General features: G+C 40.2%; 1 protein-coding gene across 1 annotated transcript; it reads left to right on the forward strand.

The window, feature by feature from the left end:
• Positions 1-15,735: 15,735 nt before the first annotated feature.
• On the forward strand, positions 15,736-25,154 carry HUA1 (floral homeotic protein (HUA1)). The gene is made up of 10 exons (XM_087675615.1): positions 15,736-16,233; positions 17,396-17,589; positions 23,388-23,450; positions 23,576-23,830; positions 23,919-23,956; positions 24,131-24,180; positions 24,266-24,354; positions 24,472-24,576; positions 24,655-24,780; positions 24,863-25,154. Exons 1-10 carry the CDS (start codon positions 15,855-15,857, stop codon positions 25,022-25,024), a joined length of 1,461 nt encoding a protein of 486 aa, XP_087531741.1. The 5' UTR covers positions 15,736-15,854; the 3' UTR covers positions 25,025-25,154.
• Positions 25,155-25,707: the final 553 nt, after the last annotated feature.

Genomic DNA, 25,707 nt, shown 5'->3' on the forward strand with positions numbered 1-25,707 from the left:
CACTAAACTAGGAGAGGGGTAACGTTAACCCTAGCTCGAGATGAAAGAAAACGAAGTAAAATATGGATGCAATGGAAGAGGCGGGACTAAGAACAAGCAAAGGTGCAAGGATGGCCTCTAAAAATCAAGTCAAAGGTAAAAACATGTTTTTAAACGCAAGGCGCCCTTAAAATTGTTATAAAAGAGCGCCAGGCTCCCTCCTATGCAATTTGTAAAGGTAGGTGGGCATTAGTAAGAAAGAGGCAAATAGAAGGCACATAGAGGAAAAGGGAAAAATGACCTTGCCACAATGGCCGGTCATCTAAAAAAGGAGATAAGGGGAAATCTAGGGTTTTATATATAAAGTTAAAAAGTGAATGAAGAGCTCATTCTTTGGTGCGTGGCGAAGTGGACTCTTCTTCTCTCCTTTTTTTCTCTTGCTTACTTGCTTGTGAGTGCTTGAGGGATGGAGCGTGAGTGAGGGAGGGAGTGAGTGTATGAGGGTGAGGGATCTTGGAGGTGAAGCCCTACACCATCTCCTCTCTTCTTATTCTCTTCTCTTCTCTTCTCTCGTCTCGCACATGGCTATGGAGGATGGAGCTTGGAGGAAGAGGCTTGAGGATGCTTGAGCTTGCATCATGAATTGTGGAGCTACTGGAGTGCTTGAAAGAGGAAGCAACTCAATCGGGCATCAAGGTAAGCTCACTATACTCGTAGAGAGAGATAGTGCATTGGCTATGTGAGAGGTAGCCATTAGTACTCACTTGAAACGCTTGAAGGAATAAGCGGTCCATGGGTCTTGCCAGTTGAGCATGAGCTCCCTTTATAATGTCCAATCAGACGTAATATTATGGGTGTTCGAGTGGACCGACTCCGATAGTTTGAGTCTAAGTATCCAACTCTAGGAATCAAACTCTACGACAAGTGTCCGATTCTAGCAGTACAAATGGCCCGCAAGGCATGATTTCGATTCATCTGGCTCCTGTGTGCTACCAAATGCTAGAAACTTCTAGAATCAATGCATAGATGTAGAGGAAGGTTTGTGTATACCTAGAATAGCTAGAAACGTCTGAATCAGTGCACTCAATCTCTTCTTTGCCTCGTAGCTCAAATACACACACACACACACACACTCTCTCTCTCTCTCTCTCTCTCTCTCTCTCTCTCTCTCTCTCTCTTTCTCTCTCTCTCTCTCTCTCTCTCTCTCTCCCCTCAAAAATAGAAAATTAGTTCACTTTCCCCTTCCTCAGGGTTTTAGACCCCCTCTCCAACACTCCTTGGATGCCTTTTTCTCTTCTTTTTCGGATTACAACCATGCTTTCTTTCAATTTAGGCATGCTGTTACACAAAACCTACTATGGTTTTCTTCATTTTCCCTTACTTTTTCCTACCTAAATGCCTACAAATCCCTATGAATCACAAGCAAATGCTAATGCTAATAAAACCAACTCATTCAAACTTCAAAATTTTAAAACACTTTCTTGCATTGAAGATCAAATGTCATTTGTTCCTCCTATCTACCTCAAGCACCGATTTGGGGGAAAACCCTCCAATGCTCGATTCGGAGCGTGGAAGCACTCAAGGCTCGAATCCATTGGTCCCGATAATGAAACCGAAATGTGGGAGCTTTCACTCGACCGCAAAGACCCACGTGTGAAAAGCATGGATCTAGAGCATGGCAGGAGCTATGGAGGATGGAAGATGAAGACAGGAATCATGTTGGCATAGACAAGGAGAGACCAACTGTTACACAAGTGAATTAGGTTCCAAGATGGAAGCTTGGACTCATAAAGACAATCTTGTGTAATGGACTGGCAATGACAAAGATGCTAAGTGAAAGTACAAAGCATCATGATATTGTATTCATTCCATATGAAAAAGTGGTAGTCAAGTATAATGTTTATAGTTACTGGATAGGTAGTAGTTTCCCTTTATGGGATTCAGTCTGCCTGCATGTCCTAAGCCCAAAACTGCCTCATATAGAGAGGCCACAGTGGGTGTGATTGCAAATATGTCAACACCCCTCCTCAATCACAACCAGAAAGTACAAAGTGTGTAGAGGCTTTAGTGAGAGCAACACCTGCAAAGTGTGGGCACACCATAAACATGGCAGAACACCAGAGGCTGTCACAGAAAAGGCTAAGTGTGGGTACCACAAACATGGTGGACATCCAGAGGCTATAACAGGGGCCTCACAAAGTGTATAAAGGCTGTAGTACAAGGCTACATGAGGAGTTTACAAGCTTATGACTAGAGCATTTTGGGCTAGGCAATACAAGGCTAAAAAAGTCAGTAAAAATTTGGGTCAAGAACCATGAGGTCCTTGCGATTTCGTTTTATATAGATCTTCAATTCATTGCAGGTCCTCTTGTCTTTCTTCTCTTCTTCACGGTCTTTTTGATCTTCTTTTTTATGGTGAACTTTGCTTGTATTAGTCTTCATGTCCATGTCCCCCTCAAGAAAAGGTATCATCATCTTTGAGTCAATAGAAATGTCTTCAAAATCTTCAAATAAATTCATCGATTGGTCTTCAAAACAAGTAAATCCATCCATCCTCCCTGCAAGTGGAATAAACAAGTCTTCCATGTAGTTGAATTGAGCAACAAGAGTAATGTTACTCTTCATGAGAAGCATCTTCATAAAAGACTTGATTTTGGTCATTCCATGATGGAAATCAGCTTCAAATGACTGAGAATAACTAGCAATGAGTTAATCTTTGTATGTGTCAAAAGACACAAGCAATAGCAGTGAAGTATCAAAAGATACTAGTTTGAAATTTGATGTTTGTTGCTTGAGTTTGACTTGATGAACTTCAAAAACTCTTCATAGCTTCCCCTCCTTGCTAATTTGATGGTTGAATACTTGAAAACTTCAGATTAGAGTGGCCTTGGCTTGGTTTAAGTGGCAGGAGAGAGAAAATGAAGGAAAAATGAGCTTGAAGGTAAGTGGCTATGGCCTCTGTCAAAACAGGGACCAGCGACTAGTAAATGAGCTCCCATGAGTTCCATAGGTCAAATCTGCTTAAACCCTTCAAGATGGAGGACCATCAATAATGGATCTAACTCCCTCTAAGAGGGTTTGTACTTGTTTTGCCCAAGTTGAGAGATCTAAACCTTCAAAGTGGTCACTGTCAAAATTGTGCACAGATTTGGGAAAATGCAAATGTCGAGCATGGTGTGCATCAATTTCCTTGATTTTTGTGCCAACAAGTTGCGTCTTGATCTGAAGAACGACTGTTGAGAAGAAAGCTCGAAGAGATATGGCCTGGTTGATGAGATATGGCTCCTCCAACAGAGGTAAGTAGGTGTTGTCCACATACATAGTTATGGCAGCGACTTTGAAAAGAGGCAATGCTAAAGCTATAGTTGCCTAATCTCAATGATTGAGATGCCAGAGAGGAGCTCTGAAAGTAGAGAAACACTTCTCCAGAAGGAAGTTCAGAGAGATTTGGCCTGTGGAGAGAGATATGAAAGCTTCAAGCTGATAGGGTGCTGCTAGCTATGGCTGCCATGGAAGCTTCATTGAAGGTAGGAATGCAAATGAAGTTGGAGATAGGGTCCAGTACTCAAACTGAGCTGAGCAGAGATGGAAAGAAGTTGAGAGGAGTGAAAGGAGAGTTGGGCCATGCTCAATTGAGCTCTGATACCATGTGAAAAGCGCGGATCTAGAGCATGGCAGGAGCCATGAAGGATGGAAGATGAAGACAAGAATCATGTTGACATAGACAAGGAGAGACCAACTGTTACACAAGTGAATTAAGTTCCAAGATGGAAGCTTGGATTCATAAAGACAATCTTGTGTAATGGACTGACAATGACAAAGCATCATGATATTGTATTCATTCCATATGAAAAAGTGGTAGTCAAGTACAATGCTTTATAGTTGTTGGATAGGTAGTAGTTTCCCTTTCTGTGCCTATGGGATTCAGTCTGCCTGCATGTCCTAAGCCCAGAACTGCCTCATACAAAGAGGCCACAATGGGTGTGATTGCAAATATCTCAACACCATGGACTGCTTATTGCTCAAGTGTTTCAAGCCAAATGCTAATGTCTACCTCTCACATAGCTGTACCCGCTCTCAAGCCTACGAGTGTAGTGAGCTTACCTCAATGCCCGATCAAGTATCCTTCTCTCTCAAGCATGCCGGTAGCTCCAAGATCCGAGATGCGAGCTCAAGCAAGCTCAATCCTTCACCTCCAAGCTCCATACTCCATAGCCATTCACACGAGACAAGAGAAGAGAAGAAAAGAGAGGAACTTCTTCAGAACAATCCCTTAGCCTCATACACTCACTCCCTCTCTCAAGCACAGGCATATGCAAGCAAGAAAAAGAAGAAGAGGAAGAAGAAGAAGAAGAAGAAGAGCCACCTTTGCCACACACCAAGAATGAGCTTCTCTATTCACTTATTGGCTTCTACACATGCCCTCATCCCCTTGGGTACCCATCCCCTTTTTTACATGACCGACCATCTTGCCAAGGTCCTCTTTTCCTATTCCCCTCTACTTACATTATGCCTTCACCACCTATGCTTGTCTACTCTTTACAACTTGCACGGGAGGGAGCTTGGCACTCTTTTACAAAAATTTGGGTGCGCTTTTATATTTTAAACTGTGCCTTTGCCTTCGCCTCAACTTTCAAGGCTACCCTTGTGCTTTTGGCCTCTTCTTCTCTTATTCTTCAGTCAAGTCGCCTTTTTCTGCCTTGCTCCGCATATTTGAGTTTTCTTGAATTTTCTTTTGCTTCATTTTTCCATGTCTTGCGCTGCGGTTAACAAGCTTATTATCTAGAATATGTCTATCATTGTTAGAGAGCATAATCCAATCAGTAGACCACCAAAGAGACCCTATTGGAGCATCAAAACTCCAATTACAACATGAAACCCTATTCTTGACTGTTATTTACAGCCCAAAACAGTCCACATAAAGAGCATAAACCCATCAAAACTTCTTTATGATGATCAAGGAAGGTTTCCCTAAAGTTTAGGACTAAGAATCAAGTGAAGGATCGCATCCAAGACACTGTAAGAGGTAAAGAAGTTAAAGGACAGCTTGGTGCCCTATTTCTCACTATTGTACACTGGGAGAAATAGGTCACATGTAGCTCTCAATCCACACAAAACACCCCTTTGATGTTCAATGAGGGTTTTCTCAATGATAGAGACCAAGAATCAATTGATAAATCAAGAGAAAAGCTCAATAGAAGATGATGTTCAGGAATGACCACTTGCTACCCTCTTTTTCCCTATTCAAAATAGTCCTAATAATACTCTCCTCTCCAATGTATGAGTAACAAGACCACTTACTTCCTTTGGCTATTTCCCCCACCTTTCCTTGTGTCCTCTCTTAGTTTTAGCGTGTCGTCTCCTTCACCTTTGTGGCCACGTTGGATACCAGCCGTCCAATCAATCTTATTGGCACCCCTATATCTGCAATGAATGGTCTACTTGATCTTCATGATTCACTCTACACTACTAGCCTCTAGAACAAGTCCGGTTGAGCATACATTTCCTCATATGCTTTAGCTTTCCATGACAAAAGGTGAGTGTGCATCTCTTTGTAGGTCTCTATTTTCTAATATGTCATCCCATTGGTGATTTTTTTTCAAACGTTCTACATTATGTCTATTGTGATTGTAGTTTGTTTGTTGCTTGTGAATTATTCCTTTCTATTTTGGTGTGTTCCAACTTGGCAATCTTAGATATCTCTTAGAGCGCATCGGCACAATCACATGACTTCTAGGATATTCTTGACTTGGCTCCATACAATGCAATATTTATTATTTTTTTCTCTTTGTGTGCAAGTCTTTGGAGGTATTGAGGTGCTCACCATTCTAACTATGATGAAGAGTCATTGTCGAATAGTACTTGCCATGGGGAAAGAGGGAGAGAGCCACTCCATTGTGTTAACAGACATCGTTGTGGATTCTTTGGAGTACTATGTAGGGGTTGGTAGCATAATGTGGGAGATTTTGCATATCGTGTGCTTTTTTTTGTAATGCATAACTTATATTAAAAGTAAAAGTGATTACATCATCATTGAGATGCAATGTGGCACTATGCCAAAGGGCTTAATTTCTTACAAAAGAGCCTAAAAACCCAATTCCTGGGTTTGGGAGAATCTAACAAGGCCAACATTATTTCCTTCAATTGATTGACACCAATGTCTAGTTGCCCCCGCCCCCCCTGAATTCATCCACATGACAATACGTTTCTCACTTTCATGCACTATGCCAAATAGTCCATGAGAGCAAGGTTCACATGTTTCTTCTTCATGTCATCTTGTTGCATTTTGCACCCCCTATGTCTGTAAATAACTATGCCAGCTGATCTTTGTATGTGCCAATATCTTGTTGAATTTTGGCTATGACTACATTCCTTTCATGTGGCCCTCCCTCAATGTGTATTACCTTGCATCACATAGGTTGAGCATACATTTCCTCATATGCTTTAGCTTTCCATGACAAAAGGTGAGTGTGCATCTCTTTATAGGTCTCTATTTTCTAATTTGTCATCCCATTGGTGATTTTTTTTCAAATGTTCTACATTATGTCTATTGTGATTGTAGTTTGTTTGTTGCTTGTGAATTATTCCTTTCTATTTTGGTGTGTTCCAACTTGGCAATCTTAGATATCTCTTAGAGTGCGTCAAGATAATCACATGACTTCTAGGGTATTCTTGAGTTGGCTCCATACAATGCAATATTTATCATTTTTTTCTCTTTGTGTGCAAGTCTTTGGAGGTATTGAGGTGCTCACCATTCTAACTATGATGAAGGGTCATTGTCGAATAGTACATGCCATGGGGAAAGAGGGAGAAAGCCACTCCATTGTGCTAACAGACATCGTTGGTGGATTCTTTGGAGTACTATGTAGGGATTGGTAGCATAATGTGGGAGATTTTGTATATTTGTGATTTTTTTAAAAATGCATAACTTATATTAAAAGTAAAATTGATTTCATCATCATTGAGATGCAATGCCTTCAATTGATTAACACCAATGTCTAGTTGCTCCCCCTTTTTTAAGGGCCTTCAAAAAAGCATAGCATTCATTTTGCTCCATATGAACACGAGTGGGACCACATGGATGCATTCCTAGAATAGGCGTGTCTCACTCTCCTTTGCTCTACCTCAAAGGGGGTACAAAGGAAAATTTACGATCCTCTTCATCAACATAGTATATGCAATGGGAGTTTTTTAAGCACAAGCCTCCATTTGAGCACACTTAGTTTGTACGACGGAGTTGATCTCCAAAGCTTCTTGATTCTCCTCTTTCACATTTTGGTCCTTGCTAGGGAATACTCTTTCTTCTAGTTGTGTTGTATCTTCATTATGATGGATGGGGTTGCTAACCTATATTCACTGCTTGACTTGTAATGAAGGAGATATTTCTTAGTAGAACTAACTAGGTCATTCAAAATCAGGCAACATTTGCGAGTAGGACTAACTAGGTCATTCAAAATCAAGCAACATTTGCTAGTAGGACTATCTAGGTCTTCCTAACCACTAAGATGGGCCAATCATCCTTACGTAGCACGACTACCATGCTCAACCATTTGGCCTCACATGTCACGGACATGCCATGATCAAGTGTACGGATTAATTCTTACTCATGCCATAGAATCCACACCCCATGCGAATGCACCCTTAATAGGACATCCTCAAGCCCAACCATGTGAACCTACCCTTGCCATGTCATCATAGAACCTTTTAGAAGATATGTCATGTCATCACCTACATCATCGATGCTGTCATCGTGGAACACTCTAGAACATCTTTAGTTGCTTTCCAACACCTATAAAAGGAGGGGCTCACCATAGAGCTCCTTAGTCTTGTCAATGCTAGTCTTGGAAGCTCAAGGAGTTGAGACCTCCAAGTAAGTAACTTTGAGTTCCAGTTCTAGTTCTTGTCTTGTCTTCCATTATACTCCTATTGTCTTCCATTATTCTTCAGTCAGGTCGCCTTTTTCAGGCTTGCTCCGCATATTTGAGTTTTCTTGAATTTTCTTTTGCTTCATTTTTCTATGTCTTGCGCTAGGGTTAACAAGCTTATTATCTAGAATATGTTTATCATTGTTAGAGAGCATAATCCAATCGGTAGGCCACCAAAGAGACCCTATTGGAGCATCAAAACTCCAATTACAACATGAAACCCTATTCTTGACTGTTATTTACAGCCCAAAACAGTCCACATAAAGAGCATAAACCCATCAAAACTTCTTTATGATGATCAAGGAAGGTTTCCCTAAAGTTTAGGACTAAGAATCAAGTGAAGGATCGCATCCAAGAACCTTCAAGAGGTAAAGAAGTTAAAGGACAGCTTGGTACCCTATTTCTCACTATTGTACACTGGGAGAAATAGCCCACATGTAGCTCTCAATCCACACAAAACACCCCTTTGATGTTCAATGAGGGTTTTCTCAATGATAGAGACCAAGAATCAATTGATAGATGAAGAGAAAAGCTCAATAGAAGATGATGTTCAGGAAGGACCACTTGCTACCCTCTTTTTCCCTATTCAAAATAGTCCTAATACTCTCCTCTCCAATGTATGAGTAACAAGACCACTTACTTCCTTTGGCTCTTCCCCCCACCTTTCCTTGTGTCCTCTCTTAGTTTAGCGTGCCGTCTCCTTCAACTTTGTGGCCATGTTGGATAGCAATCGTCCAATCAATCTTATTGGCACCCCTGTATCTACAATGAATGGTCTTCTTGATCTTCATGATTCACTCTACACTACTAGCCTCTAGAACAAGTCCGGTTGAGGATACATTTCCTCATATGCTTTAGCTTTCCATGACAAAAGGTGCGTGTGCATCTCTTCGTAGGTCTCTATTTTCTAATGTGTCATCCCATTGGTGATTTTTTTTCAAATGTTCTACATTATGTCTATTGTGATTGTAGTTTGTTTGTTGCTTGTGAATTATTCCTTTCTATTTTGGTGTGTTTCAACTTGGCAATCTTAGATATCTCTTAGAGTGCATTGGCACAATCACATGACTTCTAGGATATTCTTGAGTTGGCTCCATACAATGCAATATTTATTATTATTTTCTCTTTGTGTGCAAGTCTCTGGAGGTATTGAGGTGCTCACCATTCTAACTATGATGAAGAGTCATTGTCGAATAGTACCTGCCATGGGGAAAGAGGGAGAGAGCCACTCCATTGTGTTAACAGACATCGTTGTGGATTCTTTGGAGTACTATGCAGGGGTTGGTAGCATAATGTGGGAGATTTTGCATATCGTGTGCTTTTTTTTGTAATGCATAACTTATATTAAAAGTAAAAGTGATTACATCATCATTGAGATGCAATGCGGCACTATGCCAAAGGGCTTAATTTCTTACAAAAGATCCTAAAAAACCAATTCCTGGGTTTGAGAGAATCTAACAAGGCCAACATTATTTCCTTCAATTGATTGACACCAATGTCTAGTTGCCCCCCCCCCCCCCCCCCCCCCCCCTGAATTCATCCACATGATAATACATCTCTCACTTTCATGCACTATGCCAAATAGTCCATGAGAGCAGGGTTCACATCTTCCTTCTTCATGTCATCTTGTTGCATTTTGCACCCCCTATGTCTGCAAATAACTATGCCAGCTGATCTTTGTATGTGCCAATATCTTGTTGAATTTTGGCTATGACTACATTCCTTTCATGTGGCCCTCCCTCAATGTGTATTACCTTGGATCACATAGGCTGAGCATACATTTCCTCATATGCTTTAGCTTTCCATGACAAAAGGTGAGTGTGCATCTCTTTATAGGTCTCTATTTTCTAATTTGTCATCCCATTGGTGATTTTTTTTCAAATGTTCTACATTATGTCTATTGTGATTGTAGTTTGTTTGTTGCTTGTGAATTATTCCTTTCTATTTTGGTGTGTTCCAACTTGGCAATCTTAGATATCTCTTAGAGTGAGTCGAGATAATCACATGACTTCTAGGGTATTCTTGAGTTGGCTCCATACAATGCAATATTTATTATTATTTTCTCTTTGTGTGCAAGTCTCTAGAGGTATTGAGGTGCTCACCATTCTAACTATGATGAAGGGTCATTGTCGAATAGTATATGCCATGGGGAAAGAGGGAGAAAGCCACTCCATTGTGTTAACAGACATCGTTGGTGGATTCTTTGGAGTACTATGTAGGGGTTGGTAGCATAATGTGGGAGATTTTGTATATTAGTGATTTTTAAAAAAATGCATAACTTATATTAAAAGTAAAAGTGATTACATTATCATTGAGATGAAATGCATTCAATTGATTAACACCAATGTCTAGTTGCTCCCCCTTTTTTAAGGACCTTCAAAAAAGCATAGCATTCATTTTGCTCCATATGAACGAGAGTGGGACCACATGGATGCATTCCTAGAATAGGTGTGTCTCACTCTCCTTTGCTCTACCTCAAAGGGGGTAGAGAGGAAAATTTATGATCCTCTTCATCAACATAGTATATGCAATGGGAGTTTTTTAAGCACAAGCCTCCATTTGAGCACATTTAGTTTGTACGATGGAGTTGATCTCCAAAGCTTCTTGATTCTCCTCTTTCACATTTTGGTCCTTGCTAGGGAACACTCTTTCTTCTAGTTGTGTTGTATCTTCATTATGATGGATGGGGTTGCTAACCTATATTCACTGCTTGACTTGTAATGAAGGAGATATTTCTTAGTAGAACTAACTAGGTCATTCAAAATCAGGTAACATTTGCGAGTAGGACTAACTAGGTCATTCAAAATCAAGCAACATTTGCTAGTAGGACTATCTAGGTCTTCCTAACCACTAAGATGGGCCAATCATCCTTACGTAGCACGACTACCATGCTCAACCATTTGGCCTCACATGTCACAGACATGCCATGATCAAGTGTACGGATTAATTCTTACTCATGCCATAGAATCCACACCCCATGCGAATGCACCCTTAATATGACATCCTCAAGCCCAACCATGTGAACCTACACTTGCCATGTCATCATAGAACCTTTTAGACGATATGTCATGTCATCACCTACATCATCGATGATGTCATCATGGAACACTCTAGAACATCTTTAGCTGCTTTCCAACACCTATAAAAGGAGGGGCTCGCCATAGAGCTCCTTAATCTTGTTAATGCCAGTCTTGGAAGCTCAAGGAGTCGAGACCTCCAAGTACGTAACTTCGAGTTCCAGTTCTAGTTCTTGTCTTGTCTTCCATTATACTCCTATTGTCTTGTAATCTTGTAGTACGAGATCTTGTCTAAAACTGTATTGTATCTTGTTCATTGCCACCAAGGGAGATCTTGTGATTCTGATATCTTGTATCCATACCTATTGTCTCAGGTTGTGGGATCCTTCATATCCGATCGAGTCCTGTTGTTTATACCTATGGTCTTGAGTTGTGGGATTTTTTGTAACTTGTTAAGTTATCATTGTATCTTGTGCCCCTACATGGGATTATCTTGTAATTAGAATTCTTGTAACAAATCTTGCATCTAGTTTAGTCTCTCGAGTACAATCTAGTACTCTCATAACATCACAGTCTCTCAACTTGTATTGATCAACTATCTCATTCATAGTGAGCCACTTAGCATTGCCCTTATGCCAAATATCTTCCCATGTGATAACTCTTTTGCCACGCAAGGCTCTGGCCATCCTTATGCTTCTATGCACCGAGGCCATTAGGGGGTTGTAGATGTAAGGAGAGAACCAAATGTCATAGGAGAGCGATGTATTGCCTTTTGATGGGCTTTTGGATATCCAATTTGTGTTAGTCAGAACTCTTTGTTACACTGGATGACCAACCCTTGCACATTGTTTGGGCTGTGGAATCTTGATTGCTAGCTGTGGGTAGGAGATCACATCCTGCCATTGAAGACTATCCCATGAGAAGTCTTTTCCTTTGGCAATCCGATGCTTGACCAATATAATTGAGGGTTGTGAACAATCAAATATTTTTAAGAGTGCCATGTTAAGAGCTTGGGCTTTTTTTGTGAGGCTTTCGAGTTTAGCCCCTCCCTATTTTCTATCCTCCGTGAGGATATCCTAGCATATTTGCAACACGACTTTTTTGTTTTGGTAAGACCAAAGAAACTTCATGAAGAGTTTCTCAACTTGATTCCATGATGTGGGACTGAAAGGTAATAGTAAAGCCATATAGATCGTGGCAAAGGAGAGTAGGGTAAAGGGGCCAATAAAGTGACACCCCCCTAAAAGCAAAATGCACCCCACCCACATTGAGAGACAATTTTGCAAAAAGGATGTATCTATTTTAGCCATTCAACATTATGATACAGATTTCTTCATGTTACATACAAATTTAATGCGACTCAAACAATTGAGCCATATAATTTTTTTAATATTTTGATTTTGTAAACCTTAAAATATGCATCCTTGAGTTTCACTCTATTGGCCCCTCATTGTCACTTTTCTATGAACCATTCATTTATAGTGTAACCTGCTTGTCTATCCAAGCACATTTTAGCGATCCATTGAGAAACGAATCTAAGTGTTGCCGCCTAGCACTCCCAGGGAATGTTTCGGGATTTGTTGCCTAAGATATCCCAAGTTTGCATCTAGCAACGGAACTTTCACTGCCAAACCCACTAGGATCAACCTAAAATCTAGGTTCTTAGAGCTAAGGTCTCCTAACAGCATGTAGCATCGGGTTTTAGAAATCCTACTTTACGCAGAGATACCCAATCCAAAGTAGATCCATACCGCACTTGGTTAAAAGAGAATGGAAAATGAGAGAGATGGATTGCTCAACCTCTTTGCCCATAGGGCATAGTCCCATTCCGATCCCCTAAAACGGCATGAATCGGGTTCTAACTTAATAATACCCAAAGTCGAATGGTGATAAATCCTTGTGAGAAGCCTCCTAGTTCTCTGGGACCACCCTGTAGAGTAGGACGGCCGGACCCGTCAGGGATTCTGCCTACCCACTTCACTTGATAGCTTTAGTTTTCTAATTAGGTCCTATCACATTTATGTGCGACATTTAAAATCAGCTTTATTAATTAAGCCTTTTAGGGAACAGGGTTCGTTTTCGTAATTTACAGCACAGACACGAAAACAAAACAAGTAGTCCTTTTGACAAACAAGTTCCTTAACTTATCTTCAAGTTAATATTTGTCTCCTACCCATACAGGAGAATTATGTATCCCTTCTGTCTAACAGAAGTACCCGGTCCAAATCATATGGCACCATAATTTCCATCCTTTATCTAGAATAGGATCTTCTAATGGCCTAGACGTTGGGCTCACAACAGTCTACAATTCCGTTTCGGTCTAGGCAAGGGGTGTCTAGAGCTCCACTGACCCCAAGCGACCTAGGAGTGAGACACAACTTCCATGGTTGACCTTTTCACCACTCGACTTTCGGCCCATGAATTGAGCAGTGCCCTATCGGGGTATTTCGCAGTGCGATCTTGGAGATGATCCACCCGTGCAAACTATCCTTCCTTAATTAATCTAATTAAAAATCAAGTATAATCAAGGCAATCATCCCTAATATCTTCTAGGAAAACATTTCTTTATTTCCATGGCAGCTTGTCATTACAGACCCCTTCCAAACATTTGCCATCAACATAAGCCTTGGAATACTGATCAAAATTACAATGCAATAATCAATTGATTGAAAGGAAAACATTTAGGGTGTTATTCAATCAACCAACAAAACTAATTGTATTTTTCCCAAACAATACAAGAATAGATGCAATAATAATTCCATCGCATATTTGCTCTCCCCCTTGGGATCAAAGAGCGATTCTATGCAAAATTTTCTTAATACTTATATGCACAATTTTTAATGTCATTCTTTTTACGATTATGCTATTCATAACTCCTGACTGATTGCTCTATCAACGAATAAGCCATACACAACTAAGTGCAATTAACTTCCCTTGATACATGCATTTTGCAAACTCCATCTTTCGAATATGTGAGAAGAGGCTTATCCCTTCCCATGACCTATTCTCGTACATCATAGCATGGGCCTAATGTATCTCATACGAGAATCAAAGCAAGCATCTATCAATTTAGAAATACATTATTTATGACCGGAACCGCAGTTGGATTGACAGTGATGCCTTTGCCTGAAGCTTCGTTGCTAGTTGTAGGATTGCCATCTGCACGCGACATTCTTCACTTGAAGGCCATCATCTGCAAGTAGACTCAAGAGATTAAGAAGGTGGAATGGATTCGAGATGGGAGAGTATAAGAGAAGATGTCTAAATTGAGGATCGAGATAGAGGGAATCAAGCTAACTCTCTCCCTTGTAGCCTTTCGGGGTAACTCTTCTCTCTCTCTCTCTCTCTCAAGCTCTCTCTCACAATCTCTTGGAGGGGTATCCTTCTCTCCATCTCTCTCTTGTCTTGGGGTCTCCTTATGCTTTCTTGTACCTCCCATGTCTCATATTTATAATGAATTAGAGAAGAGGAGATGAGGCTGAGAACAAGAGTTCTTGGTAAAGGGACTCTTGGAAAACTTAGTGATCTAATGCTTAACTCATAAATCTGATGGTTTCATTGGCTCCAAAAGGGGGGTAAAATCCCAAGACGCTCAGTTAGAAAGCTTTCAGATCACTCCTTCTTTCTCTCCTTGTTTGAAGTACTGTTTACTGCTTGTAGACTGCAATTGCGGTGTGTGCGATTTCGCCAACAATCACTCTCTTTATCTTTTTTAAAAAAACAAAATCTCCAAAACTAACTAAAACATCACTTGTCTTTTTCTTTTAAAATGACATCGAGTTCTATCTTTTTAGGATAATATCTAAAATATGCTAGTTTTTTTTTGCCCAAAAATCTAATAATTTTTTGACCATCCATACTATACATAATAACACTAGTGATTAATATGGCTCATAACTCTCGTTTACATTGTAACTTCCGAGAAAAATATCGGATTACGACTCTCGATTTTTTAAATATATATTTTTAATTAAATAAAAATTATTAACTATTAATGTTAGTTAGTTTTTACCTTAGTTAGTTTTTAGTTAGTAATTTTACTAACTTACTATTTGACTAACTAACTTTCGAACTAATCAACTAACTTTTATTGTGTGGAAATATTACATATAGCCAGAGCTATTTGATAAAAATATCAAAATACCCCAAAGTTTTTTATTTGAGTTCCAAGTGATATATATAACTGGAGTATTCAAAAACATTTATGAGACTCACTTGAGAAAAAAAGTTATAATGGAGGATTGTTAGACGACACTCTATTGGACCCTTTACCCTCAAACCTCACTTTATTTTGTGTTTTGGGTTGGGTTGGGTTGGGTTGCAATTCATTTTACCTAGGGTAAAGGGGTCGATAGGATTGCACCCTCCAAAGCAATGTCACTCCATCCCCTAAAAGAGTCGCAATTTCATTCGAGAACGTACGGACTAGATTTGATTTTGTGTGACTGACGAACGGATGGGATTGCTTTTGATTTCTCTGCAAAGTGTGACCTAATTGGTCCCTCTCTATAACCTTTCTTTTTAACATTGCGATGTTTGTGTTCATTGCATTTTTCCTCGTGAATTTTTTTTGAGGAGCTCTCTATAGCCAAGCAAGAAGGCTGCCGTGGCTGCGCTGTTCATCTGCTATGGTTTTGAGAGACTGAAACACGTGCTTTTTGGTGACACTCTTCTTGCTCCGGTACCCTACATAAAACCTCACTTTTTAGTGAAACGCTGAAGGTTAAAAATGTGGAGGCTAAAAGACGTTTAGAATCTACAAAAACATTCAAACGAATGACCTTTGGAATACAAAGGATTTGACCTAGTGGGGGGGAATTTTCACCTTTTGGTTCAGTGGCTTTTCTTCGGTTCTTTCTGCGCAAGTGAGATTTTGAACTGCGACCCAAAAACAAGCAACGAAGAAGAGCGCCACAGCTGCTGCTGGCAAGCGATGTCCTCCCTCTCGTCGTTGTACCATGGCCACGGCCATGGCCACGCCTTCGCAGGTCTCACCTCCCCCTCGGCAGCCGCGGCCGTTGCAGCAGGAGGCTATGGCAACGCCTCAACAGTCCCTACCTCCGCCTCCTCCTCCTCTTTCTTCCCCTCCGATGACACCTCTCGCTTGGAGGCTCCTTATCGTGCCTACGCATCCGACGCCATCGCACTGTACGGCTCGTCAAACCCGACCTCCTCGTCTGCGTTCCTGTCGAGCATGATTAGCACGCCCCCTCCGCACCACCACTTGCCACAAGTCCCGCAGTCTTCTTTCCGGAACCCTGGCTCCGCTGTGGATCCTCTCCTCGGCTCTTTGAAGAGACCTGCGGAAGAAGGTACGCGCTCTGTCTATTTCTTTCGTCTCTCTTTCAAACGTCCAAGATTTCATTAAAGCCACTTTTGCCTCTGAATATGTAGTCCTTATCTGCATTTCTGAGTGTTATCTAAATGGATTTGCAAGCCTTGAACGGGTCTAAATAATATGACACGAGTTTGTTGGTTTTGTGCATCTTGGATTTTGTGTTGTCTTAGCTCAAAAGGAAGAGTACTTCTGGGCTTCGGGAACGCTTATTTTAGGATTCCTTTTTTTTTGCACTCGGCACACGAGGTCTAATTTGACAAATGCAGTGAAAGTTTAGCTGCAATTTAGTATTTTGTAGTTTCTTGTGCTCCATTGTTGTCAATCATACCATCATTGCTCAGCTATTTCTTCTAAATTTTGTTGCTAACTAGTTAATTATATTGTTCTGAAAGTGTCAAGCAACATTGCCCTACATACGAGTTAATGAAACTAGCTAACATGCTGTTTCAAAGCACACCATTTTTGATACTTAATATGTCTCTGTATGTCAGTCACAGTTATTACAACTGCTTTGATGTCTTCTCTTTGCACAATCAGGCGGATAGCAGTGGGTTCAGAAATGAGTGTCTGAAAGCTAGATATTAGAAACCTTGGACTGTGAATGTAGACTGGGCAGGGGATTGGTTTTGATTCTCTTTATCATCGATTAGACCGATAAATAGTGCACTCACCTGCATATCTACATCATTTGTACATTATTTATAGACCAGCAGTTAAGATCGTCAAGCTAGTTAGCTATTTTAAAGTAATATGTTTTATTATACGAACTGCTGACACTTATGAGCATGGGAGACTGTTTTACATGCTAGATGTCTTAGTTTAAGGATATGATATCTTATGGTTAGGCTTATATTATGTTAGATATTAGACAGTTTTACAAAAGGCTGACACATGCACATTTTGTCTTTGCTGATGCATTGGTACGACTTGCTGGGTACTGCTACATATGTGACGGTATAACAATAAATGTTGGCCTCTTTCAATATATGCTGGCCATTGTACGGTATCGTATACAATATATGCTTTCCTTTCTATCTCAAATACTGTTTTGAATTATTGTTAATACTTATATATCTATTTCAAACCTGTGCATTGGGTTTTTGTATCACCCTCTTTTTTGTTCTCTCTATATAAAGTCTTTTATGGAGTCGAGGGCCTTTCCAAGAGAGCTAGAGTAGATCCTGCTGTCACTCTTTCTGTTTATCCCCAACGGCCGGGAGAGAAGGATTGTGCATTTTACATGCGGACCAGGACGTGTAGTTTTGGACCAAGTTGCAGGTTTGATCATCCTCTGTGGGTTCCACCTGGTGGCATTCCAGATTGGAAAGAGGTGGATAACCTAGAACTTGAATTATGCTTAGTTTCAAGATATTAAAAAGTACAATTTATACATCTCATGGTATTGGTATGTGCTTTGTATGTTGATTGTTATGCTGTCTTTATTGCTTGTAATGTGTTCTCAAACATGCCAGTCAACACAGGAGGGAGTTTTCTGTTTTCTGTCATACCGGGCAATTTTAATGGGTGCAAATCTGTTTTCTGGATAAATTTGCTTAGCAATATGTATTTGACATTGTGGGATCGAATTTGTGCTTTTAAATAGATCAGATAGATTCCCAAGAAAAGGAGGCCTGAGCAGCTGGATGGATAGGATTTGCTCTCTTAATTTAATTACGTGCATGTGATATGTGGAGATTAGGAGTTTAGCTAATGATATTGATTTTATGCAATGTTGCAACCAGCTGCAAAATTCGTTTTGCCATTTGGTCTTCCCTTTCTGAGGCCTCTCCCAGTGCAACGTGTACTCTGATTACAGTTTCTTGCAGGAGATTTGTCTTGCATGTGCATGTGTTTTTGGGGCAGGGGAGTGTGATCTGTTTTTGCCTTGTGATATTTGTGGAGACCGTGTTTTCCTGCTGCATGGCTGGTCAAAACCGTTTTCTGGCTTCTATTGCAGTTCATTGCATGGCCATTGGTAAGCTTTTTGGATAGGAGGCTTGTGTGAGGTGATGTAAGCTATGTCTTTGGCCATGAAGGTGCCCTCCTTTTTTTCCTCCTTAGAGGTATGCACGACTTATGGAACTTATGGTTGAAAGCTGGATTCTGTTTCGACTAGGTAGGGTTGATGATGATGCAACTGCCTCAATTATGTTGCTCTTCCAATACACCAAAGCAAACAACAAACTTAGGTTCCTCTAACAGGCAACTTTTTTAAAAATGTCAATAGTCACTTTGACCTAGTCATGTTACTCCTCTCCAAGTTCTTGGTTTACCCTTTATGAAGTTGTTTCACTGGTTTGTCTCACAAGAAAGGCACCATCATTGAAACTCTTACATTGAACTAGTTCACAATCAAGATCTTCACTCCTTAAAGGCAAATAGACCACAAGCATATCCTTATTGTCTCCTTTGGTTATTCTCTCCTAGTCCATTTTCAAACTCGACAAATGATCACCACCAAGTATAAACTAATGGCACAAACGGAATTCAATGAATTGATCTTGAATCCCTTGTCAAGCCTATTCTCAATCCTCTTAAAACGTTTTTTTATTATAGTCTTTCTCAAAATGAGTTTATTGTATCTTCCCTTATTGACTCTAGTCTAGCACCCCTTGTGATTGCGAAAATCTTCTTTGAAATGCAATTCTATGCTCAATGGATCTTGGCTATGCTTTTTTCGAGGGAGGGGACTTGTGTTGCCTTACTTTATATTCAAGGTGCTAAGATGACAAGCTCTTCTCCAAACTCCTCTTGCCCACTAGTCCATGTTGGGCTCTTATTGTTCTTTCCGTAGGGATCTTGCAAAGAAAAGAAGATTGTTGTTAGGTTGTATGCAAATGCGCATGGTTCACCTATGGCATCTTTCTTCATGATTGCTACCATGGCAGTTGCATTTCTTGAAATTCAAGTTTGAATATTGGTGGTTTGGTTTTGTTTGAGGTGTGTGTCATGCTGTGGACATAATATATGATGCATTCTAGTTGTGTAAAAGCTTGGGATTTTCTTAGGTGAAAAATTTGCTACTCTATGAGGGAAACGTTACTAGGAGTAATTGTGGCTTGCGTTTATGTTTGTGGCATTTATGCTTACATGCAAACTACCTGCATTTTTGGGTGACCATGATTAGCACATCATGAGCTCACCAAAGCTTGCCCAATTGCTTGTGATTTTATTGTTTTCCTAATTTTAACTCAACATGGAGCTAAGAGATGATGTTTTGGAATTGGGGGTATTTTGCAACACATGAATATGAAAGGTTTGTTATCAAGGAGATGTTGCATGGCAAGTTCATGATTTGGCCATGAACTTTGTTTGCATATGAGACAAGTGCATTAGATATGTTGGAATCAGGGGATTTTGTCACGTCTCCATATTGGAGGCTCACAATCAAGGAGATGTTGCATGTTGAGTTGAAGATTTAAGACTTCAATGAATGATATCTGGGACTGACTTTGAGCTAAGTCTTACAATGCCACCAACTTAACTAGAGGTCAACTATCATTATACATGATTGAAAGATCTTTTTTGTTTATAATACTGGAGTTGTACAACAATTATCTATAGATCTATTGTTTGTTAAAACGGTAAGTTCGGATAGATAAAATATGTAGTGGGTTTTCACATTAATGTAGCTAAATCCAGGTAGGAAAGATACCATTGGACTGATGCAGTTAAATTATGATGTGGTTTGGGTGTAAAGTTGATTTCATATAATTGTGGACTGGGATTTCAGTCTGACACATGATGGATTAGCATTTTGCAAGGCTATGCCTGTAATAGGTGGTCAGGATGGAGAAGAGCTAGAAGGCCTTTGGTTATTTTTATGCACCTGGCACTGCTTACACTTAAGGTGTGATTCAATGGGCAGGTGATGTTGTGATGGGAGGGTGATAAATGGCATACATTGTGTGCTTGGTGCCATGACTCTAGGATTGGATGGTCAGTGTGGCACATGGCAGATGAACGGATGGCAGACCACTCATATAGGAGCAATTGGGTGGACAGCAGGTCTTCCAACTTAATGATGGCAGTCAGTTTTGATGACATGGCTGGCAGTTGGACTGCAGAAAGGCAAGTCAGCTGGCATTTTCCATGTGGGTGTATTAAGTGCGGACGACATCGTGATCATGGTTCAGATGCGAGTGAACCTATAGTCTAAATCGATTCGTGGGTATTTTAGGCTTGACGTCCTTTTACTTCATTTGTCCTTGCATTTGGAGCTCTGGCTAGAGTTTGGCATGTCATCATTCTCTAGATTTCTCTTGGGCACATGTCCATCTGAATTAGTATATGCAACCACTTTTCTTGAATTGTCTCAGATGAGTATTCATCCCTTGTTTTCTCTTTCAGCTCTTATGTGTTGCCATGCAGATTTACATCACACAAGTCTGTCCAATTTGCTGAAGTGGCAGTGGTTCCTTTTCCATCTCCACTCTTACGTGGTGCCTTTTCTGTGTCGTTGTCCTTTTACCCCACAGGATGTATGAAGTTGGGGCTGCAGGCTGAGCAAGCAAGCTCAGGTTATGGCATAGGCCTTAAGCACACAGATGAGATAACTCATTGTAGAGTTGAAGGGTGCTCAATGGGGTTGAGTGGGTTGTTGGGGTATCATGAAGGCAATGCAATAGGTGGTTCAGTTAGTGTGCAGGTGGTCTGTCTAGCAGCTCAGTTGGTGCATGAGGTGGCAAGACTAGCAACTGCTTCTTTGTAGAGAGTTGTCTCAACAACCTACATGCTGTCGGTGGGGTCTTTGGGGTTTCTATTGGGGAAGAAATAGAGCAACAATTGTGTGTTGCTAGGTTGGTTTGGAATTGGGCACTCTCCATGAGTGCTATTTCCATGCTGGTGGACTTTTGGCACTCCTGGTTACAGTTTGAAGTCTCTTGTTCCTCAGTAGTCTCTACCTAGTTTCAAAATCGGGACAGTTTCGTGCAAGTGATCTTAAGGTGGCCTGCTTCAGGTAATGGGTGGTTCGTGGCTGGCTTTATTGATATGACCATGATATATCATTTTACTCATCTAGATGGTAGAAACATTTGTTGAAGCTTCCAAGGTCCTACATAACCAGTTTGTAAATAAGACCTTTGCCATGATTATCTACTTAGAAAACTAGTTATATGGAATGTTCCTTTTGTTAGCAGTCATGTTTGTTTCCTCTTCGGTTGCACACTCTCACACTTCTATGGGCTGAAGTTGGCCTTCTCATTTATTGCATACATTTGGCACATCATGGACTCTTTGGCAGGAGTTAATTTTCCAGTCAGCAATATGCAGGCTGCCTACATTTTTTGGAATAAGCTTCCCCCATCTTCCAGGGTCTTGTGACTTAGACCACAGTTGGACATATTGATTAGCCTCTTTAGCTTGCGTGGTTTTAATCAAGGCCTCACAGGTCCTCATAGTATGAGTCTCCTTATCACAACACCATCACTTAAGTTTCTTTGACCAAGTTTTGTTTGTTTGTTTGTTTGTTTTTTTTTTTTTGGGGGGGGGGGGTTTGGATGGGTTACATCCACATCTTTGGATGGAGTGAGCTGACTATAAGTGGGCTTCCTGATTTTGATGCTGGTTTCTATGTTCCTGATTTACTGAACTCATTTATGTCGATCTCCAACAGATTCCATAACAACCTCTAGAGGGGATTTTTTTGTTTTTTTAAAAGGGGGGGGGGGATTTTTGGGTTCATCTTTGGATGAGGTATTTGTAGACTCGGACCCTAGAATGGCCATGAGTTGCCTTCGGTTGGAGCTTTGTAGGGTAAAGGGGCCAACAAAGTGACACCCCCAAAAAGGAAACATGCTCCACCCCAATTTAGTGACAATTTTGCACAAAATATAGGTTTAATGTGAGTCAAACCAATCGGCCATGTTAATAGTCTTATATTCTGGACTTTGCGAAACCTCAAGAGAATGTATCCTTGAGTGTCACTCTAGTGATCCCTCATTGTCACTCTTGTGAATCCTTCACTTATAACTAGGTCTACTCAATAATAATTTCAAAAGTGCTCACTTTTTTAATATTTGATTTGAATACGATGCATACAGTTTAATGTAAAAAAGGTATTATATAAGTCACTTGGATATAGTTCCAATGGGACACTGTAAAATGTCATTATTGGCCCCTTTACCCTAGTAGGCATCCACCCGGGTCTTTGTCATTAGCAGCTGCATCAGCATGTTACTTCATCTTGGGAGATGTGTGGAAATAGCTTTCTAAGCAAGTGGATATGTTGTTTGTGTGCAATTTAATCAGTACTTGTATCAAAGGGGTATACCTTGTCCAGGATCTTTTGTCTTCATCTCTCAGCTCAGCTTAAATACCACCTTGGCTGAAAAACCAAACAAAAATATATATCTACATAGTTGGAGTCATCCTCATATGGTCAATTGAACCAGACATTGGAAATCAGTGATTTCATACCCATGTGAATAAGGGCAAACATGCTCGATTATTATCAGATTAAAAAATTGGGATCCCAATCATAAAACATGTGTTGCATTTGCAAAAGCATCTTTCGTGCAAGGACAATGAAGTTTAAATGGTTTAAGTTATGCAACTCTCTAGATAATATATATTTCCTTGCTCTTTCAGAAAACTAAAATTAGGGTCAAATATGGTTAAGCCCCAAGGGGGCCCAAAAATGTCGGAGTTCCAACTTCCAACTCGAGTGCTAGTGGATGCACACTCTACTGGAGTCCCAATGTTCTCTGTCTATGAAAAGATCAGAATCTGATTGTGCCTTTTTGTTCATGTTATGTCTCAACCTAAACTTACCAACTTCTTGCAGTGATCAAGAACTGTTCGCATTGTGTTTTGCCTGTAAGGCTAAATGTTTAGTTGACAGTGTGTTTTGGTCTTAAGTACATTAACTTTTGACTTCCAGTAGAAAAGCAGCACCTTTGGTTCTTATGCTCAGAGAATACGTGAGATTTACCTTCATAAATACAGTGTGATTGGGGATGCACATGCTGAATGTAGTCTGTCCATGTAAGAGGTTGAGACTCATACGATCCATTCGATATTTCTAGGGAAACAATTAAAACCTAGCTTTTTTTCTCCTCAATGCAATTGTTTTGATTTTGTAGTCTTTGTCCTCCATGTTACCTTATATTGTACAAAATTTTTCAGGCTTCTGCCCCTGCAACAAAAAGTCAGCCTTTACCTGTGCGTGCTGGAGAGCCTGATTGTGCTGTAAGCAACTTGCTGACCTTGTTTTAAGTTGTCTAACATTTAAGATACATCTTATTGTTGCCAGCTTGACTGTTTGTGTAAATTGTTTACATTTGCTCATTGAAAGATGTTTGGTGCTTATCTAGTTCTACATGAAAATGGGCATTTGCAAGTATGGCTCAAAATGCAAATTCAATCATCCTCAAGATGGACAAACAGCGTCAGATGAAAAAACTGGTGATGCTGTGGAAGGAAATTTGAAGGTAGAAGGTGCTGCAACTGTAGTTACAGAAATTGCTACTGCCAAAGCAACTGTTTCAGCAGCTAATGGTGTTGAAGAAACAAGTTTACCCATTAAGCCTGCCAGTGCATTTAATGTGAAAGGATTACCATTAAGACCTGTAAGGAGTTAAAACACTCAAACATAGCTTGGTGGCATCTTATGTTTTGGAGTTTGTTGCATCTGATCTTGCTTAATATGGATTGCAGGGCGAGACTGATTGTTCATTTTACATGAAGACAGGAAGGTAATCTTTTGGCCTCACAAAGTGCTAAAAACTTTTTGAAGCATGAGTTACTGATATTTTAAAGCAGACATATAGATAGTCTCGTGTATGTTCTATGGAGTTGAAATATGAGTTCAGAGTGTAAGTTCATTTTTTGCAATTTACTTCCTGCTGACAATTTATTGTGCTTTATAGCTGCAAGTATGGATCTACATGTCGCTTTAATCATCCAGAGAAGGAGCCAGGTCTTTTCTAGCGAGTGCTTTTGTGATCAAATTCTTTTTGCTAGAATAAACTCAATGATAATAACTTTATCATCTTCATTTCCAGCTAGCATTGCTGCTCTAAACCAAACCAAAATAGCTTCCATGCTTGGTGGTTTATCTGGAGGATTCACAAACCCATCTCTATTTGCAGGGGTAGGTGAGATCTATTGTTCAGGGAGTGGGTTGTGTAGCTCCTTGCATGGTTGTATTGATGACATAAAATCTTCCAAGCTTGTTACTGATATCATGTTTGTGGGATATTATTGGCAGGCTCTTTCAGACTACGCATTGAGTATTCCTGGATCAGCGCTTGGATTAGCAGGCCTAACACAAACTCCTTTGTATCCTCAAAGACCTGGTGAAGCTAGCTGTTCGGTGAGCACTGCAGTCATGTTGTGTTTCACACAAGCTGATTGGTAATGACCTGCTTAGTGGAGTTTCTTGCTTGTGCAGTATTATATGAAAACAGGAATATGCAAGTTTGGAAGCACTTGCAAATTTCACCATCCTGTAAATAGATCTGAGCCTTTCACTGAGGCCAGTGTGAAGCTTACTCTGGCAGGTCTTCCTAGAAGAGAGGTACATTTTATTTACTTAACATTTGAACCTGCATGCGTGAATACATTTATGATCTTCACAATTTGGAGAAATGTAAATGCAGGGGGAGCAATCATGTCCCTACTACATGAAGACAGGCACGTGCAAGTTTGGTACAACATGCAAGTTTGATCATCCTCCTCCAGGGGAAGCAGCTGCCAAGGCTTTGGCAGATGCTGGCAAATCGGATCAAGTTGAAGCTAGTGATGCCAATCCAAATTCTTAATGTGCACGATGTATGATGCTGTAGGTGGCATTAGCTGTGAAATTAGAGGATTAGCAGTGTCTCAAGCTGAATGAAGCACTCTTTTGTTTTTTTGAAGTACAAAATTCAATGAGAACTTTAGTTTTCCAAAGACAGTCTGGGTTCTAGTCTGCTTTCAAAAGGCAGCCACGAGTTTCTATTTTAATACCTTGTTCAAGAACACTCATGGTAACTCTAAGAAAGTATCTTTATGGTCTCAACGGTTGCAGCTTAAGTTGCTGCTAGATATGTGAAGGATTACCCTGCATGAGTTTTTAATTGGAGATGGGTAGTGCACTTATTGTTTGCATAAGTTTTTTAATAGGGAGATTGGTCGCAGAAAATTGTATTCAAAAATTGACTACTTTCATAGTGAACATCTTTTTTGTATATGCTGTACGCATTCTATTTTGCCAGATTGATTTCTTTGTTGAATTGTCAGCAGCTCCCAAGAGGTCTATTATATGAGTTTTCTCTTAACGTTGCATATGTGCTCCTATATGAACTCTTAGGATGTATGAGTATGTGTCCATACCCTCTGCATGCTGTGCTCAGTAGAGCATTTTCAATTTTGTGAGGCACCATAATGCAGATGAGAGGACTTGGGTAGCTAAATCCGGATTGAGCATGTTAACAAGCCCATTTGCATCACAAAAGGTGACTGT

This window comes from Lygodium microphyllum, chromosome 4 (assembly GCF_053477565.2).
Source record: "Lygodium microphyllum isolate KBCC chromosome 4, Lygodium_microphyllum_v1.1.10, whole genome shotgun sequence".
Classification (NCBI taxonomy): Eukaryota; Viridiplantae; Streptophyta; class Polypodiopsida; order Schizaeales; family Lygodiaceae; genus Lygodium; species Lygodium microphyllum.

Excerpts from the sequence above, each read along its gene's own strand:
- HUA1 (XM_087675615.1), top strand. The coding sequence starts at position 15,855 with ATGTCCTCCCTCTCGTCGTTGTACCATGGCCACGGCCATGGCCACGCC. Across the intron at positions 17,590-23,387 it reads GCATTCCAGATTGGAAAGAG|GCTTCTGCCCCTGCAACAAA; the intron begins GTGGATAACCTA and ends AAAATTTTTCAG. Across the intron at positions 23,957-24,130 it reads TTTTACATGAAGACAGGAAG|CTGCAAGTATGGATCTACAT; the intron begins GTAATCTTTTGG and ends TGTGCTTTATAG.